Below are 20138 nucleotides of genomic sequence, written 5' to 3' on the forward strand. Positions count from 1 at the left end.
AAAGCTTCCTATAGGTTATCTGTTCTTTTACTTCTGTACCTACTTGCATTGCAACACTGGAATTTCCCCATTGTGTGGACAAATAAAGGCTTATCTTATCTTAAAAATGTAATACATGAATATATACACATCCTCAGTCAGCATGAAATGGTAAAGTAAGTCTGAGCATCTGGAAAAGACATTTACAGGATTAATGTGTTATTTTTTTAATTTAGAGCAATATGAAAAATCAAATAAAGGTAGTTGAAAAAATGCTGTTGAATGATATCACATTATTGATATTTGGCTTATGAAATACAGATCAACCATTCCATCCGCCCATCTGCCCTGTCCATCAATCTCCAAACACTTTGCTATGGACAATTGAAGATAACCCTTTTTATATGTCACGCTGTCACTCCTTTCTTTAACGTGACCCTTCTGCCGTCACTAACCTGCGCGGACACGATGTTTAGACGTTTTATCTGCAGCATATGTCGCGTCTATCGGCTGTGAACCATACGACTGTACCGTGACTGTACTGCGCCCGGGAAGCAGCGAGCAGTCAGAGCCGGGGGTGCCACTTTTCCTCCTGTGACTTTTAGGATGCGTGGCCCCGTGAGTAGCGGCTGTGACCCGTGATGCGGCCCCCGGGTCAGCCTGCGGGGGGCACTGTGGTGAGTCAGAGGGTGGATGTGTGAAATGAAGGGGCAGGACGGTTCAGGGGCGTATGGGGAGAGAGTGCGCCCCGCTAACCTGCATGTGGACAGGGTGTGGAGACGCACTGGGCTCTGGAGTGGCATGGGAAATATTACTGATGTATTGTGCTGGTTGAAGCCAGATTTATATATTAAACTAAGTAAGTCTGACAATACAGCTCCCCCTGCAGCTCCCTTGTGGAAATACATTGTCAGAAAGTCATCTTTAGCCTCATGTTCTAACTATTGCCCCGTAGCCCTTTCCAGCCTCGTGGAAGTCTTTTGACTGCTCTTTGGTCTTGCCCATGGCAGTAGTTGAAGTTTGACTGATTGTGGGATGGACATGTGTCTTTATGCAGATAATGAGCTCAAACAGCTGCTACTAATTCAGATTAATAAATGAGCAGAGGTGGACCTTTTAAAGGCAGACTAACAGGTCTGATTGGCAGGTGTTAAAATACTTATTTGCAGCAATAACATAAAAATCTATTATTTTTTCCCTCACTGTACATTGACTCACCTTTCACAATCTGCTGCGCCCGTGGACTGTCCCATCTGTAGAACGCTCTGGCACACAGCGGCACCAGATCGGCTGGCCCCTCCTCCAGCGCTCCTCTGAAGACTTCCCCGCACTTCTCCACCACGTTCTTCACCTCTTCCTCCACTAAACCTGCTCCGAACACGGACAAGCTCAAAGAACCGCGTTTCCCGTCAGCCGATTTGACAAGACGACACTCAATGGACCCAGATGCAGTCTTTGTAGTTTTGTACGATGAGGTCCTCTGGTTCGGTTGGTCATGGACAGCGGTTACGTGCAGTTCTACGGACGCCTCTTTGGGTAAAGCAGGGACCACTATGATAGACAGGGGGCAGGGGACAGCGTCAGGGGCCCCCAAAATGTCCTGTAATGAGACACATGCATGGAAATCAAACAGCAAATTATAATCTGTTACTCTTCGGGCAACAAAGAGCCCCAAGACCCCCGCTGAGGACCCCTGCTGAGCTGAAGACCACCACAAACGACTCTATCAACATTCGATACAAGCTAATGCACCTTAATGTACACGCCTATAGCATGTTCTAGCGCTAAATGTCTTTTCTACCACGTTTTAAAGCTATCATCTTTGCTTAAGTCATTGCTATACAATGATTTCACTCGTAATTTATATTGCTTTTTGTCTGTAATTCATATAATCATTTTGGCTAATTCCCTCACAGCTATTAGTGTCACATTTGCCCATAAACATATGTAAAAAGGAATCTAAATTTAACCCAAGTTCAGGTTCAAGTCCGGATTCGAATCCAGAGGTTCAGGTTCAGGTCCGGACCTAATGAGTCCGGACCTGAACCATGCCATATTTACATAATGTTATAACAGTATTACACAAGCTACTTCGCTAAATTAAGTTGAAGACACTTGAACAAGGACGACTATCAAACACAAGGCTTAACTGCAGACTGAAATAAACTCAACTTGTCTGCTTTATTCACTGTTTTTTAACAGAAGTTACAACTTCCAAATCACAAGCTACGAGCTACTAGCTAGCAGCTAAACTATAGCTTAACAGTTAACACACATTCATGTGTTTTACTTGAGGAACAACTCAAGACTCAACTCAACAACAAGAGCATGTAGAGTATTGTTGACAGGGTCAGTCTGGGTCAAGGGTCAAAGCAGCTGTTTAGACACATTTCCACTCTTTAATGTTCAGATCCATTGGCATCAAAAGTCAAGTAAAAACCTTCAAACAGACAAAACACCAGTGTCAATAATTAAGTCACTGTGTAAAAAAAACAGAGTTACAAAAACTAGCGTAAAAGTCAACTAGAACCACTATAAAGCATCAACTTAGCAGTATCAAAAGTAGAATATGAAAATATTTTACACAACAAATCAAAATAATACATCATATTAGCAGCATTAAACACCAGACTATATTTAACAACTGTAGAATACAAATACAAAATATAAACTCCAATGAATGAATGCAGCGATTAAGCAATATTACTTTGACTTAGTATTTACTTAATGCCAAATACATCACACCACAACATAACACTTAAGTTATTTCATTCATATTTACACCCAGATCAAAGACCCAGACAAGACCCCACGCTGACCCCGCCTCTTTAACCCGCAGCATAACAACCATCACAACATCGCACGCGGTGGCCACAGCTTAAAACAGTTCAGATAAAGCCAGCGATCTCACCAGCTTCACTTCAATGTTCACATGTGGATACACGGTTCTGCAGCTCGACACGTACGAGGCGCTCCCGTCTCACACGTACGAGGCGCTCCCGTCTCACACGTACGAGGCGCTCCTGTCTCACACGTACGAGGCGCTCCCGTCTCACACGTACGAGGCGCTCCCGTCTCACACGTACGAGGCGCTCCTGTCTCGCACACGTACGAGGCGCTCCTGTCTCACACGTACGAGGCGCTCCTGTCTCACACGTACGAGGCGCTCCTGTCTCACACGTACGAGGCGCTCCCGTCTCACACGTACGAGGCGCTCCCGTCTCGCACACGTACGAGGCGCTCCTGTCTCACACGTACGAGGCGCTCCTGTCTCACACGTACGAGGCGCTCCTGTCTCACACGTACGAGGTGCTCCTGTCTCACACGTACGAGGCGCTCCTGTCTCACACGTACGAGGCGCTCCTGTCTCACACGTACGAGGCGCTCCTGTCTCACACGTACGAGGCGCTCCCGTCTCACACGTACGAGGCGCTCCCGTCTCACACGTACGAGGCGCTCCCGTCTCACACGTACGAGGCGCTCCTGTCTCTCACGTACGAGGCGCTCCTGTCTCGCACACGTACGAGGCGCTCCTGTCTCACACGTACGAGGCGCTCCTGTCTCACATACGAGGCGCTCCTGTCTCACGTACGAGGCGCTCCTGTCTCACATACGAGGCGCTCCTGTCTCACACACGTACGAGGCGCTCCTGTCACGTACGAGGCGCTCCTGTCTCACGTACGAGGCGCTCCTGTCTCACATACGAGGCGCTCCTGTCTCACACACGTACGAGGCGCTCCTGTCACGTACGAGGCGCTCCTGTCTCACGTACGAGGCGCTCCTGTCTCACACACGTACGAGGCGCTCCTGTCTCACACGTACGAGGCGCTCCTGTCTCACATACGAGGCGCTCCTGTCTCACACACGTACGAGGCGCTCCTGTCACATACGAGGCGCTCCTGTCTCACGTACAAGGCGCTCCTGTCTCACACACGTACGAGGCGCTCCTGTCTCACACGTACGAGGCGCTCCTGTCTCACACGTACGAGGCGCTCCTGTCTCACACGTACGAGGCGCTCCTGTCTCACACAGGTACGAGGCGCTCCTGTCTCACACGTACGAGGCGCTCCTGTCTCACACGTACGAGGCGCTCCTGTCTCTCACGTACGAGGCGCTCCTGTCTCTCACGTACGAGGCGCTCCTGTCTCACACGTACGAGGCGCTCCTGTCTCTCACGTACGAGGCGCTCCTGTCTCGCACACGTACGAGGCGCTCCTGTCTCACACGTACGAGGCGCTCCTGTCTCACACGTACGAGGCGCTCCTGTCTCACATACGAGGCGCTCCTGTCTCACGTACGAGGCGCTCCTGTCTCACATACGAGGCGCTCCTGTCTCACACACGTACGAGGCGCTCCTGTCACGTACGAGGCGCTCCTGTCTCACGTACGAGGCGCTCCTGTCTCACACACGTACGAGGCGCTCCTGTCTCACACGTACGAGGCGCTCCTGTCTCACATACGAGGCGCTCCTGTCTCACACACGTACGAGGCGCTCCTGTCACATACGAGGCGCTCCTGTCTCACGTACAAGGCGCTCCTGTCTCACACACGTACGAGGCGCTCCTGTCTCACACGTACGAGGCGCTCCTGTCTCACACGTACGAGGCGCTCCTGTCACGTACGAGGCGCTCCTGTCTCACACGTACGAGGCGCTCCTGTCTCACACGTACGAGGCGCTCCTGTCACGTACGAGGCGCTCCTGTCTCACACGTACGAGGCGCTCCTGTCTCACACGTACGAGGCGCTCCTGTCTCACACGTACGAGGCGCTCCCGTCTCACACGTACGAGGCGCTCCTGTCTCACACGTACGAGGCGCTCCTGTCTCACACGTACGAGGCGCTCCTGTCTCACACGTACGAGGCGCTCCCGTCTCACACGTACGAGGCGCTCCTGTCTCACACGTACGAGGCGCTCCTGTCTCACACAGGTACGAGGCGCTCCTGTCTCACACGTACGAGGCGCTCCTGTCTCTCACGTACGAGGCGCTCCTGTCTCACACGTACGAGGCGCCTCTGTCTCACACGTACGAGGCGCTCCTGTCTCACACGTACGAGGCGCTCCTGTCTCACACGTACGAGGCGCTCCTGTCTCACACGTACGAGGCGCTCCTGTCTCACACGTACGAGGCGCTCCTGTCTCACACGTACGAGGCGCTCCTGTCTCACACGTACGAGGCGCCTCTGTCTCACACGTACGAGGCGCTCCTGTCTCTCACGTACGAGGCGCTCCTGTCTCACACGTACGAGGCGCTCCTGTCTCACGTACGATCTTTAAATCTTTAAACTTATTTCTCCGGCTTCAACTTCTGCCCGGAAGACGTGTGCGTCGCTAATTAGGGTCCGTGTGCGCTATTGACAGCGGCGCATGGCAGTGTTTACGTCTTTTCCAGCGCGAATTTCGCGATCAATGGAAGGTTTAAGATGGTCTAGATTCTAGAACAAAAAGGACAAAGTATGTCAGTGCTACATTTTATATGAGTCCAGAACCGAATCACAGGGGTTTTGTTTTTTTTGGACCTGAACCGAAGCGTTTTTACAAGTCCAGATCCGGTCCGTCGTAGCGGTACGCATCCCTAGCTATGCCATTAATTGAATTTTAAATCAAGATTGAGATTCAGTCATTTCAAATGGTCAATGGTCAGTTTGGGTCTTCAGTAGGGCCTTTTTGATCTGATACTGATGCTGATTGTTGAGGGGCTTTGGAAATGCCAATTACAATTAATTGAACAATTTTAAGTATTTCTGACAAAATGAATGAATAAATGTAGCAACCACTCTGAATTTCCAGCATCAATACATCTATTAGACTAGTCTAGTCTGTCTAAATTGCTTCTTCATTTCAAAGGTTGGAAAAATACAGTTTTCATGGCTCAACATTGCATTTGAGAATCACAAAAGGTATCATCTAAAGGTGAAGGAGCAAATAAATGAAAAACTTATATTTCTGTTCTGCCATTTTCCAGTAAAACTTAAAAATCAAGATTTTGCCTTGCAATTATTGCCAGTTAAATAAACAATGCATAATATATATTTAATGTTTGCTAACCAGGCTCTGATATCACTCACATGCATCGGAGTGGTTTTACTTTGACAAAATCACCTTGATATTTTGCGTGTTCCAGTCCTAACTTGTCCATTGAAATCAGATTATGTTTCACCTCACTTTTCCCCCATTATCAAATTTAGAATGTATGTGTTTACACACTTTTAACGGGTCTATTGTGCCCTGAATAATCATGATAAGTGATTAACTGTTAAATATATAACATATTTTGACATCCCTATTATAGTACACATTGCTCATCACATCAGGAGTTTGACACTACGATAAACCCCACACGCCAAACTCCTTGCTCCATCGAAAACAGCCACTTTCCCCTGACACTTGGCTGAAAGGCTTCCATTAAGTCCCATTGTGCACTGACCCAGGTAATTACAGTGTACAAACAACTCCACAAGAATTCATATCGAACCCAAATGCATCGCTGCTAGCATGACAGCCGCTATCACCCCTCTGTCCACTTTAGACATTCTGCCCTGCTAACATCGACTATTAGCTGCTAACAAAACATCTTAAAGCTAGCATTTTGGTTAATGGTACCGTCTTCATCTGGTAATGGGACAAATATGAGTCATTCGTCCCCCGCAACATTTCAGAACGCGAGTCGAAACCACTCTTAACCCCCCCTTTTCAATTTGCGGGATCAATTTTTGCTGCCACTTACACCCCAGCTCCTAAGTGCACAATAATGACGGGTTGCTTACGTTTTATTTTGAGAAAGAAAGGAAAATATTGACAAGAGGAGTGACGGTGGTGACCCGAGGCGAGCGCGTCCACTCCACAAGCACTTTGGGTTAAACTTGAGTAAGTAATTGTGCTTCAATATGGGATTTTTGTTTGTAAATGAAAATCAATGGACATTTGTTCGACTTGTTTGTCACAAAGTGTCTTCGTGCACCATCTGTGGCCCCGTGGATTCTTTTAAAAATGTTGTTCGAAGGCATGTCACTTTTTTCATTATTTTAGTGAACTTTGGCTTCATTATTATGCCTTGTAGTTTAAATGTTTTACCTTGAGATTGTTTGGACTTTGTGTGGTCAAGCGTGCAGACCAAAGTGAAGAGCACTATGAAAAGTCTGAGGTTACACACATTCCTATGAGGACAGAAACAATTTAAAAGTGTACTATTTCTGTTTTCTGGTAAGAACAGTAAGGTAATTTCCTTATAAAATATCAAAAATCTATTTAAAACTATGAGAACATGAAAACTTCAACTTGTTGGGCTAAAGCAGTGTATCTGGGACTTAAACCCCTGCAATGGAATCAATAAGATGATACCTTTTTACTGCTGGCATCAAGGAAAAGCCAATTATAAAGTAGTGGATGACTCAGACTGCATAGACTCTCAAGGATCAGACTCAATTGGACATTGAAACGTGGTTTGGGGCGCGTGCTGTGCCGGTGGTGCAGTGGTTAAGGCCATTGCACATGTGTTACCACCGCAGAGTAATGGGTTTAATTCTCTACCCTTTCTCTCCCTTTCACGCTACAACTGGCAGATCAAAGATGGCCTTTAGGATGAAAAAACTTTAAAAAAAAACCTACAAACAAATACATTTATTTGTCACAAGAAATGTTAAAATCACAGTTCAAATAACATTTAATGAAACGAACATTTTGTTGTATTTCTCTTCCTAATGTTTTTGTTTGTAATACTGCTCCACGTGTGTCTTTGCATTCAGTTATTATACTCTTTTCTCCGTGAATATGAAAATAGTGTATATATAATTATATATATATATATATATATATATATATATATATAATATATATATATATATATATATATATATATATATATATATATATATATATATATATATATATATAAATAAACAAACATGTTTGTAGATAGGATGGCGAGAATATGAAGTATTATGAAGATATTATGTGATGTCTTCTTTAGTAGTGTAAACCAGGAGTGGGTGATATGGCAAATCACAACTTTCTTAGAGCTAGATCACGACTCATATACACTATATTTTGTATTACCTTTAAGAAGTAAATAATGTAATGTGCTTCTTCTGAAACTTCACCCTTCACTGTGATTGGTTAAATCTATCTGTCACTCACTCACTCAGAGCCTCAATAAGAGAAATGGAAGAGAAAAGGGTGTGTTTGATAAATAGATAAAGAGTGAATTGCAATGATATCACCAAAATCACAGATTCACCTTTTTTGAATTGTATCACCATTTCACCCCCGGGTGTAAACATAAGTCAAGACAGTTAGAGCAACGCCGTAATCATAAGACATGTTGTGAATGTAAATGGTAAAATGAAGATGATAATCCTGAATTAGAAGGATTTTTGGAGGATGATGGACATGGTTAATGAAAAAATAATAAACCTTTTCAAATTCCGGTATCTTGACAATATAAAAAAATGATCAAGACATTTTCCTCCTGGTCCAACATCTAAGGCACGCTCCATCTCTGCCCTTGTTTTTGCCTGTGCAGTGACGAGGAGGAAGGGGAGGATTGTGGGTAGTGATTCTTTTAGTCCGACCACTGATCAACAATAACAGAGAGGAGCCGGGAACAATAGCCGTGTCAGCGCTGAGCCTTGTCCTTGTCAGGCCGAGTGACAGCCCGCATACGCACCCGGCCCTTTGATAAATGTTAGATTAGCACTTCTGGCACCGGCTAGGTATTCTCCTGGAGGGGGCTTGTCAATACCGATTCACGCCGGACCAGAGAGAGGGGCGCGGGGGAGAGAAAGTGACAGGGCCGGGGTCTGCTCAGCCAGGCTTAAAGGCCACCCCATAGGGCCCTTGGGTGCTCCGACCAGGGGAGCTCCATCCAGCCTCTAGCGCCGCTTTCATCACAGGACCACTGGCTGTCGGACAAGGTTACATCATTGTTTCTCTCTGATGGTGGGAGACAAAATGTTACGCAGGAAGGAAGTTTGCTCAGCAGTGCAAAACAAAGGTCTTACATGGGATTGTGTGGAACTGTGTCAAAAGAGCTTTTTTCCAGTCCATGGTGGTATGTAATAGAGCAGGGCTTCTCAAAATGGGGCATTTGTACACAGACTCTGCTTTAGTACTTTTTAATGTTTTTATGTAGTAGATGTATTTATATATTTTGAGCTCCTTGGGTTTTATCATCTATTGGGGCAGCAAGACAGTGTGGCTGTGTAGTAAGTGTTCCTGCCTCACATCCCAGTGGTGAGAATAACTGCCAGTATGTTTTGTTAGATACATTATAAAATAGTAAAAATATCAAAAAGGCTAGTTTAGCATAATAAAGAACACATATTCTGCTTAATTACATTGTTATTTTCCTTTGGATATGTTGAGTACTTTTCTTTAGTTATCTCATGTTTAAGCACTTAAAATAATCTATGTACTGAAAACTGCACATTTTGGGGGAGAGTATGACACCTGCTTATCTCCATGGATACATTGTTGCTTTGATGGGAATGTTCATCAGTATGGCATTAAATTTAAGTGTCACCGTGGCGTTAAGTTCAATGTTTAACTGATTATTGATGAACTTTGGTTGCCAGTAGATGGAGGGCTGACACCAATCCTTATGAGAGCTTGACTAATAGAAAGCAAATGCCAAAGCATGTTTAACGGGCAAATACTGCTGAATATGAGGCATTTGAATAACTTTTTTTTTTTTTTTTATCTCATTCTATTAATAATTGTTTAAATCTTCAAGCAAGCAGCAATATTTCTTCCTTAGCTTGGTTATATCCTGCCTTTTCTTTGAGCCTCTGGTCGGCAGGTAAAGCTGTAGCCCTGTTGTTAACTGACGGGGCGTTTGTTTTGACTGGACTTTCCTCTCCTGCCTGTGCGCCCCCGAGTCTGCAGCGTGCCGCGGGTCGAGGGTGTGGAGCCCAACGGTAAACACAGTAATAAGGAAATGGGAGTGAAGGCGTGGGACAGCGGGGGGCAGATGGGGCAGAGGGTCCAGTGCTGGTTCAGAGCGTTCCTCTACATTTCCTGCCCAGTGGGAAGCCTCCTTTAGCAGAGTCTATAGGCCGAGTCCATAGAGCTGTCAGAAAGGAGAGTGCTTCTGCCCAATGAATGGAGACTCTCAGTTTGAAAAGTGAAATTTCCAATGCTTTTCCCCCATAAATGTACTTAATATTGATTTATATGAAGTCTTTTGTCCGAGTATACAAAGCATCAGCAGAGGATGCAAGGATTCCGGATTATTTACAGACCAATGTCCAACCGACCAAAGACTCTATAGACCAGGCATAGATGAGTATTAAACCAGACCAAAATAACTTTACCAAAACTAGAATGGGCAGACTGTCCAGATGGGCTGTTTGAACATGAAGAAACCTCACAATCTGAGGTTCTTATAGAATTGACCCCCAGACATGAGGAGGGCTACTCGGGCCACACCTCCTGAACTCGTGGAGAGGCAAATGTGTCTTAAAATTTGACCAACATTTTTTCACAAGTTTCACATTTTGGGTTTCAGCTCCCTGTTTAATGCCATTTTGAGAACTTTCCAACAAAAACTATATTTTGTTTTGGATTGCTAATTGCTATGGCAACTGTGCCAATATTCTTCAGGGATGTTCCTCCTCTCCCTTCTCCAGCCTGCACAGGAGGCGGAGCTTCCACAGCATCTGGAGCAGTGGAGTTGTTGTTCTCAGAGGGGAGTGGAGTGAGTGTTTGACCTGTGTTAAATATTCTAATTACACTCAGTTCAAATGGTGCTTAGGCTAATCCTGCCCCTGGAGACACACAGGGCCCCCACCTCAGCCTCCGCCACATCTGCCTCACTGCGGCATGAGGAGGCGTGCGTCACTGCAGGGGAACACTCACAAATAGAAAACAGAGAAAAACAAATACAAATACTATGTATTTATGAATATATTAAATTTCCAATATCAGGGATATCTTTAAAATGATAAACGTTGCACAATTCTCTGAAGGTGCTAGACACTACAGTAGGGGTGTCCAAACTTTTTTCACAGAGGGCTGCATTTTGAAACCTATACGGAGCAGAGGGCCACAAACAACTCGACAATGTCAAATGTGTTGAATGACAAAGTGAATCATTTTGCCTTTGACAGTGTTTTGATGGCTCCACACCTTTAATAAGACTTGGAACATGAATATTAGATTGGTATAACATCAAAATGCTTGATTTTTTTCAAATTTTACAGTAAAAATTTCTACTTTTTGTTGTTTGGACCAACTTGGCAGGAAGCCTGAGGGCCAACAAGAATTGGTCTGAGGGCCGCATTTGGCCGCCGGGCCGTAGTTTGGACATGCCTGCTCTACAGAATCATATGTTTATGTTCATGCTGCATCGGTAAAGCTGTTGCAGCTACAGTAAACAAGACACTACTTCCTTAGTACCTGACGATTGGTGGCTCAGCAGTCCTTGCGCTCGGGGATCAGGAGATTTCCTGATCGCATATGATTCGCTTCATGTCAGTGATCTGCTCTTATTGTCTCACGTTTGAAAATATTTGAAGACTCTTTAGACACCATCGACCAATTCATCGACTAAGCAACCAATCGCTTACAGCTCTAGAAAATTCCTCAATGTACGTCCAAACATTGGGATAAAAAGTATGAACAATTTAAAGACTTTATGCAAAATGTGTCAGCTAACTGAACAAACAGCCCTTGATCTCGTGACATGAGATTTTTGCGAATGTATGCAAATTCACAAAATACTCCTGACAATAACATTCCTGTGCTCCAACTTGATAAGCTGATCTGTTTTTGACACAAAGTTGACACTCTCTGCCTGCACTTTTCTCGACACGGCTAACCCCATCGTAGACGCTAACACGTGCTAACCGCTATTCCCCCGGCTGCGCACAGATTACAGGGGGAGGAGAGGGCCCTATTAGGCTTGCGGGAGGGGGCAAAGGGTGGGGGTTAGACTTCCAAAACGCTAAGGTGGCAAAGGCAGGACGAGGAGGGGGGCAGAGGATTAGCTAGACATCTGCTTGAGAGAGCGGCAGAAAACGGTATCAAAGACGGCCGCGTTTCCCAAATCATCAAGTTTTCATGAGCGCGTTTCACTGGTAAATATCATCCAGAGAGGCCGGGGTCTCAGGGGGAGAGAGGGGGCAGCGCTTTAAACAGTCACTTCATAGAGTTGGCAAATGTCCACTTGTTTTCAGAAGTGGGCAGAAGGCCTACTCAGCATACCTAAATAACTATACAATTGTACAAAATACAACTTCAAACAAACCAAACTAAAGAGTAAAACCATTTTTAACTGCTGAAACTGTACTGTCCCATAATCTAATTGCCACTAGGGTAAGCTTAAACAAAAATGCAGTTAACTGATTACAGTAGAAGATTCTCTTTTGACTAAATATAATGAGCAGCCTGGACCAAATGATTGTTATAAAGTCGATTTATGCAGTAGATTTATGGTTACTGCAATAAGCTCATCAGCCTGGACAAGAGCAGCAGCATGAGGGTTCAGTCCTCTTCTGTGCGCCGACCCTAACCCTAACCCCTGCTCAAGACTGTTGAGCAGGGGACAACGGTCCGATGGGTTCATCAGAGGTGGTTGGTGTGAGCGCTGATGTCCAAGTGTCCAGTCTGGGAGAGGGCAGGGTTGATCCAAGTGTTCTCCTCACGTGCGAGTTTGGCAGAGCTTGTCCAGAGCAGCTGATCCTCGGCATGAACCACCTCAAACCACTGCTCGCTACTTCATCTGAGCCCGGCCTGAACCAGAGCTGCACCGCTGGCTCAGGTTATGAGGGCTAAGACTGTATAATAACTATTTTTGTTTAATTTTACTCAAAATATGTCACCAATAAATATACCTTCATATTTATAAACCAATCAAATCAATAAAATATTCAACTTAACTGTAAAATATAAATAAAAATAGCCTTAAAGACCTTAAAGACTTGGCCACCTCTGTGCCACCCCAGTAATAAAAGTCTGGACACGCCCCTGATCTAGAATACAAATGTTTGATAATACAAAATTATTTGATAATGTGTTCTTGGACCATTACTTTGATTTCATAAAGCATTACTTTCTACGTCTACTTGAGGACAATGTTTTTTTTAAGTAACGTTAATCTTATTCTCCTCTGTACGAGTTAAATACTGTCAAATGTTGCACATTTTACATCATTCTTTACTTCTAGCATCAACATTTGTGATATCTCTTGTAAATAAAAGTCACAAAGTGTCCAGGGACATGACAATCTTAATTTCCTTTTAATTAATCATGCTTGAACCGATATAAGCTCATATGTTTATGATCAATATTTCCTCTACATCTTTCTCTACAATATTTCTAGGGCCTCATAAAAAAGAGTTTCTCTCATTGAGTTCTATCCTATATGAATGAAATATATTAAAATAAATAAAAACATAATACCTTAATATGTAGTGCAGCACCAATCTTTCCCTGTGGAGTAGTTACATGGCTCTAACGGAGGCAGCACTGGATTGAAATGCAGTGAACAAAGCCACTAACTCAAGAAATAAAGTTAAATAAAGCACAGATCACTCCAGCAACAAAATAGGACTTTTGATCAAAGTGTCAGTGTGGAGAGGACTGTCACCATAGACAGAGCACAGACAACAACATGATGCTCAATTATATTCACTGCAGACAATGGTTTGGACTCAGGATCAAAATAAATCTTATTTGTTAAGAATTGTGCTCTGAGAGGAAGTATATCTGAGCCGAGTGTTGTAAATGTGTTTGTTTTGCTACTTTTGTTTCTTTCACTTTAGTCAGCGCTTTAGTTAGTTACCAAAACATTGTAAACCCTGCACTCACAAGCCTACGATCGTGTTTACTGAACACACACTGATCTGTGAATGAGCCGTGAAAAGAGCTCATTCACAGTTCATCAGCCTCATATGGGGTCATTCACACAAAAAGTCAAAAAGTGTGATATGCAAACATACTTTCAGAACTTCTTTTTTTCTATTGAGGCAGAATCACAGTAAATTTTGCCTAAATAAACAATTAAATATGAATAGAATCTGACACACTTTTACGTCAATAAATGTATTGGCAGTTAGTATCACCATTTCTAACCTACTTTAATCAGTGAAAATTGAGCTTTCAGGACAAATGTCCAAATCCAAATAGTTTTTCTGTAAAGAATTAATGATTTGATTCTTATCTCTTTCCACAAAACCCAACTGTGACTCACCTCCTCTCTGTGTGCGGCCTCCAGCATTTCCCTCCACGCCTCCCTGATCAGGTGTGCGTCTCTGGGCCTGGTGGTGTAGCAGTGGGCCTGGAGCACGTGGGACAGGGACAGACTGGGGAGCGCAGCCTGGAGGACCTGCCTGACATGTGTGAAGGAGAGCAGAGCCTGTGGTCTGGTCCCAGCCCTGAGCAGCTCCATCGTGCAGGGGACCAGGGCTATCTGACCGGCACAGAACACCGCCTCGTTCACCTGCAATGAGACGGGAAAAGGTAGAGAGGAGGGCGAGTGGGACTAGAAGAATATATTTTACCGTTACTTGGCGTGATGTCCACTTTGAATTAAATTCTTACAAAAAAAAGGATTTCATTCCCCAAAATTCAACTCAACAGTTTCTTCTATAAAGTACATAGTTTAGTAACTCCATTGGTTTGAATGGAGAACAAGAAAAAAATCTTTCCATTAAACATGCTATAAAGTAAATAGATTTGTGTAAAATGTCCAATGTTCATGTGACCAACAAGTCAACAATAAAATGATTCCCTGTCTGAAAATGGCTTTATAGTCTGTGTAGAACTGATTTTTTCTGGAGGCTGTGTATTTATATAGCGCTTTTCCACCTTCAAGACACTCATGAAGTGCTTTACTTAGTCAATGTGGGTGAAGTGTCTTGAAGTGTCTTTAAGACCACAACGACAGGTCATAAACGTTAGCTTACTTGCAGACAGTTTTAACGAGCCTCATTTCCAACTGTCCGGGTGTTATATTTCAGGATCATGCTCTTGGAAGCTTTGAGGGCTTGTCCAGTGCAGATGGTACAGATAATCACAAATATATGACATTGTGCATGTGAGTTCATGCAAAAACAACTATAAAAAGACAAAAAGTATTAGGAAATTGTACGTAAAAATTTAAATCATGATTTGCTCCAAAATCTTCAGCTGATTGTGCCATACAAATCCTAATAATCTAAAAACAATCTAATCGACTACAACAACTAAAGGCAGACTATTACAGTCAACCACTCTTCCCCCAAGTACCTAATCTACATATTTGGACAATAGAAGCACAAACAAAATATAGTCAATGCACTATTTCATTCAAGTATGAAATACCAACGAGACAGCTCTAATTAGTGTTAATCCCAAGTGTTAATAGAAAACACACTGAAGATTGTTATCGGAAATGACTCGTATCACCTCACGGTTCACAAACTCTTATTAAAAAACAGTTGTGTACAAACTAAATAAAAACCATGAACTTGAAAACCCCACATAGATAGAAATTGTGTTAATAGGGTGCTATAATCAGATTAACATTCATTTGCAGGTCCCTTCTGTCCCGTTTCGCCACAAATTATCACCAACAACTCTTCACAGATTTAAGGTATTCCGTGTGAATGCGTGAGGCTTTTGTTATTTATAACCGTAATTAGCTGCACGATAATAAGATCAATTCTGGGTGTTAAGTATCTAGGTTAAATTTAAGCTTCACGAGTTATGCGAAGAGAGGGAAAATCTATTTGTTTAATGCAGAGGAGAGCGGGGATAAGCAGCCATATTAGAGAGGTCAGGCCCTTGGAGAGCGCTGTTTAGGACGGCGGGGCGATGCAAACGTCCACTGGTGACATGCTGGTGTTAGGACAGAGCGTGCGGGGGGCAGGGACATGTCTCCAGAGGACGGACAGGATCGATGAAGAGAGATGCAGTGTCCTTCAGCGGTGCCTAAGTGAGGAGGGTTTAAAGGGTAAGTGTGCTTTGTGGTGTTACAAGTGGGACAGGAGTTGAGCACTTTGGGACTTGTTGGGAAATTTGCAACACTAGAATGATTTATGGACTTAAAAACATGAAAGAACATTGTAGGAGCCTCATCACTGATTGAGAAAACGTCAGTTGTCGAGGAGATTCAGAACCGAGTGTTGACGGTCAGTGGGAAGAGGACTTTTCAATCAGGGTTCATCAAGCTAGTGTGAATGAAGCTAAATGCTACTCCAGGCAGGAGGGAACAATGTTAGAACATGGTTAAAAGCTCAGAAAACTCACTTTTGCATTATTTGTGTCCTTTAATGGAGATATAGTTTTGGTCTTTTGAAGTGGTCAACAGCCAATCTTCTGTCAGTAAAAGCAGGTGGTTTGAGGCAGAACTCAGACTTTGGAGGAAAGAATTTGACAATTATTGGTATTAAAGGGTATATATTCATCTGTATTGTTTACGTTCAGGAAATTACTATTGAATGCAACTTTAATTTAAAAAAATGCTCACTGGTGGTGCAGTGTTTTATGGCATTGTGGGGTCGCTTCCTGGCCTTGACCATTTTCAGAATGTCTCTACTCTCTTTAATCCACTCTCTTTAATAAAGCCTTTGGCCCAGAAAATGTTTACCCTGTGTAGCACTTTGATCAAACAACATTGTTTTAAATGCCCCATATAAATGAGTAGAGTTTGAACTAAATTGAATCCATCCATCCAAACTGAAGCTAGATTTGTTTCCAAACTATTGTATAGGGATGCATACTATTATTGGAAATGATATTGTGTATTGTAAAAAATCATAATCATGATGCTATCAAACTATGTACCGAGCCCCTAGAGACGATTTATACAAGGAAGATCAATGGATCCAGACTCATGAATTTACGTCTTTGCCCAAAATACAATCTGACATTCACCAGATTCCATTACCAGAATGCCAGTGCATCCGAGAATCCCCCGCACACCTCTCCACACTGATGTAGCTACCTGCCCCGTGGCCTCCTGCACAAACAGCAGCACATCATTACTTGTTTAAGGTCTGCAAAGTGAATTCTGTCTTTTGTGCAACAAGACCCTTTCACAGTATCACTTTGCTAGAGGGCGCGCACCACCGCAGCTATCACCATATCCACACAGGCTTTTCCGCGATCCCCCTCCGCGTCCCTGCTTCACTTGTCAACTTTGATGAATCTTCCCGCTTCCGTGTCTGCTCCTCCAAATTAACCGGCGAGATGAGATATTGAAAGGAGAGACAGAAAAAAAAAAAGACGGGGGTAGAATTCTTGACAAGCGCTAGATCATTTACCTGCGAGCACAATCGAGCCCGGCACATAAAAGCTAGGTTTCGCCGCACATCAACAACAAATTGTCATTGGCGTTGCATTTACGAGGCATCATGCGCCATCATATCCGCCCGACAAGAAGCGAGATCTATGGGGTTGGACACTCGAATCTTTTTAACAAGCTGAGGAAGGAGGAAAAAAAAAAATCGGCCCCTGGTTTTTCAAATTCATTTGAATATCAAAAGGGTTGGGCATCCAGACTCTTATAAACACGACTCCCATTGCATCAAGCTAGCAGGTGTGCGCTGATCAATTATTAAGGATGTAGCGCTGGTTTGACTCGTGGTGCGAGGTGGAATTGGGGAGGTGGCAGTATTGGTAGACTGTGCGGATGGTCGGGGGGAGTGCTATTTACATAAAATTAACAGTTCAAAAGCAGCAAGGTGCGCCCACCAATCAAACTTGCTAATTGACTGTCAATGGTGCGTCCCAGAGTATACAACACATTACATTATTCATCGGGGGAAGCCTGACAGCGGCGACGGGGCGATTTGCATGGGCGTAGATCAACAAGCACAGAGGCCCCATGCATTTTTAAACAGGCCGGAGCACGGAGACTTCAATATGCATAAGGGTCAAACTACGGCGCGGTGAGGTAAACTTTCTCTAACGGATTAAAGTATGGTAAGAGGAAGGTTAGGTTTAAAAGGCCCGCAGAGAGAAGAGGGGAGGAGGACTGGTGCGAATCACGGTGAATCAATGCTGGATATGAGGGTAATAATACTTCACTCAAACTCGATACTAATAATAATAGTATATCACTCAAGTTACTCAAAGACAGAAGACAAACAGAACAATAAAAAGCTTAAAGCAGCAATATATAACTTTCTGGAGGTGGTGTGTCACCTGCTGATTCCACGGAAATAGAAAGTTAAAACCGTACTTCAGAACATTCTCCATACGGTAAGGCACATTTTATGCTGTACTGTGAAATTGTCTCCTTGAAAAGTACGAGTCAAAATAAGGAGTTGCGATTTCCATCCGACAGTTCATTTCCAAGTCTGAAGCCAGTGATCAGGCTTTTAAATAAGTAAATAAGTAAAATAAAGTAAATAAGTAATGTCAGTAGTCATCGGACTAGCAGTAGTGGTAGGGTTAGTAGGAGGAGAAGTAGTGGTAGTTGCAGAGCAGTAAAAGTAGTAATGCTAGTCCTAGTAGCAGTAGTTTAATAGAAAACATGTTGGTGCAGTGGTTTAAGGCACGTGTGTGGTTGCTACAGCAGTGCGGTGGTTTGGCTTCTCGGCCTTCACAGTTTGCTGAATGTCTGCTCTCTCTTTCCCAATTTCACGTTACAACTGTAGTGTCTGTCTGTTATACACTTCTTCAAAGCCACACCATGTAGCCTTTTTACCAAAAAACAAAACAAAAAAAGCTTTTCTTAATGTTTGTATTGCACTGAAAACAGACAAAAACCTGTGTATTTACGGTGAGTGGACCTTGCAGCTCCACACACCTGACTTGTACTTGGCATGGAGAAGCCTCCTGCTTGTTTCCATAGAAATGATGTTCCTTTGGCTATAAAATTCAACAACATAGAATAAAATGTATCTTCACCTCTAAAAAAGGACACAATAATGTATGATTTGAATTTACTTTGCATATTCTCTATACAGTGGTTTGTACTGAAACTAAGGAAGCGCTGAAACTAAACCGGTCTGTCCTCAAAAAAAGTGTATTAATTTTTTGCCTTCTGGCCCTAGAACTGCAACACAATCACATTTTTGTTTAGAAAAACCTCCAGACCTCATTTGTCATGAATGTTGTACAGTCCGCAGAAGGCGCAAGAGGCGACCATCTTGTGGAAGTTGCTGAGTTGCTTCGTGGATATGAAGGAGGGGCTTTCTGAAGAGATGGAATAAACAAGCATTTTTCTTCTTTTTCTACCCATTTTAAGTGATGGCTCCTATCATCATTAGGACTAAAATAGATCATTATACTACCAAAGATGACACGCCATCCTCCATCTTTCCCTCATTACCCCATACCTTTCCTTTTACTTTGCCCTTTATTCTTAACAAATCCACCATTATTTCTGAAACCGCTCTAGCCTCATGTCAAAAGGTCACTGGTGGCACAAACAGGCCGGCTAGAGAGACTACTGGAGACAGTTAGCGCCTGCAGTGTCAAAACCTAACGCTATCTCCTTTCACCGCCGACTGTCAGAGGTGTTGGTAATTGCGGCTTTAGTCAAAACCCGGCGTGCCGAGATGACCAGACGCCGGTGCCAGACATGGGGGCCCCTGGTAGCCGCTCCGAGTGTCCCGATGTCATTAGCCCGAGCTAGATGCGCTGGGTCCGATGGATAAAGTGACCGGAGTATTGACGAACAGTCAGGCTACAAGGACGAGCAAAGGTGGGAGCTAGCGCCCAAGCTACTATCAGATATGCTAATGGTCATATCGCTCCCCCGCTGAGACGTCATGCATAATTTATACAGGAAAATGATCAGACAAAATGTGTAAAATAGGGTAAATTAGGCTGGTGTAAGTTTTCGTGGAAAGCCAGGAGAGATGTAAGCAAGCTAATAGGTAGAGATAGGAGAGTATCAGGTGTAGGTTGTATGACGCAAATGTAATTAATAATAGTGTTGAAATCTAATCCGATCTGCACAGTGAGAACACAACATCAGCAATCATATAAAACACATACATCGTACAAAAATGGCTAAAGAACTATACGGAAGGTCAATACCAAAATAATAACATAATACATTGAAAAAATAATGTCTCTTCTATTCTATATCTATTATTTTGGGGAATTTGGGAAGTATTAATTTAATTGTGGAAATGTGGAAATGTGCTGATAAAAGCAGCTTTGAAATCAGCTTTTGGGCTTTGAAAAGAAGACATCTCATTGTCGGGGCAAATACTTCAGTCTGGTG

General features: G+C 43.7%; 1 protein-coding gene across 1 annotated transcript in view; it reads right to left on the minus strand.

The window, feature by feature from the left end:
* The window catches only part of dph6 (diphthamine biosynthesis 6), a 118933-nt gene that overhangs the window by 3755 nt on the left and 95040 nt on the right, over positions 1 to 20138 (minus strand). Inside the window, exons 13-14 of the mRNA XM_072457998.1 lie at positions 14166 to 14414; positions 1198 to 1579 (exon numbers count right to left, since the gene is read on the minus strand). Of these exons, the coding sequence (XP_072314099.1) occupies positions 1198 to 1579; positions 14166 to 14414 (631 nt within the window). The remainder of the gene's footprint in view (positions 1 to 1197; positions 1580 to 14165; positions 14415 to 20138) is intronic.

The sequence above is a fragment of the Eucyclogobius newberryi genome, unplaced genomic scaffold (assembly GCF_026437365.1).
Source record: "Eucyclogobius newberryi isolate DKJ021-1_F unplaced genomic scaffold, fEucNew1.0.hap1 SCAF_21, whole genome shotgun sequence".
Classification (NCBI taxonomy): domain Eukaryota; kingdom Metazoa; phylum Chordata; class Actinopteri; order Gobiiformes; family Gobiidae; genus Eucyclogobius; species Eucyclogobius newberryi.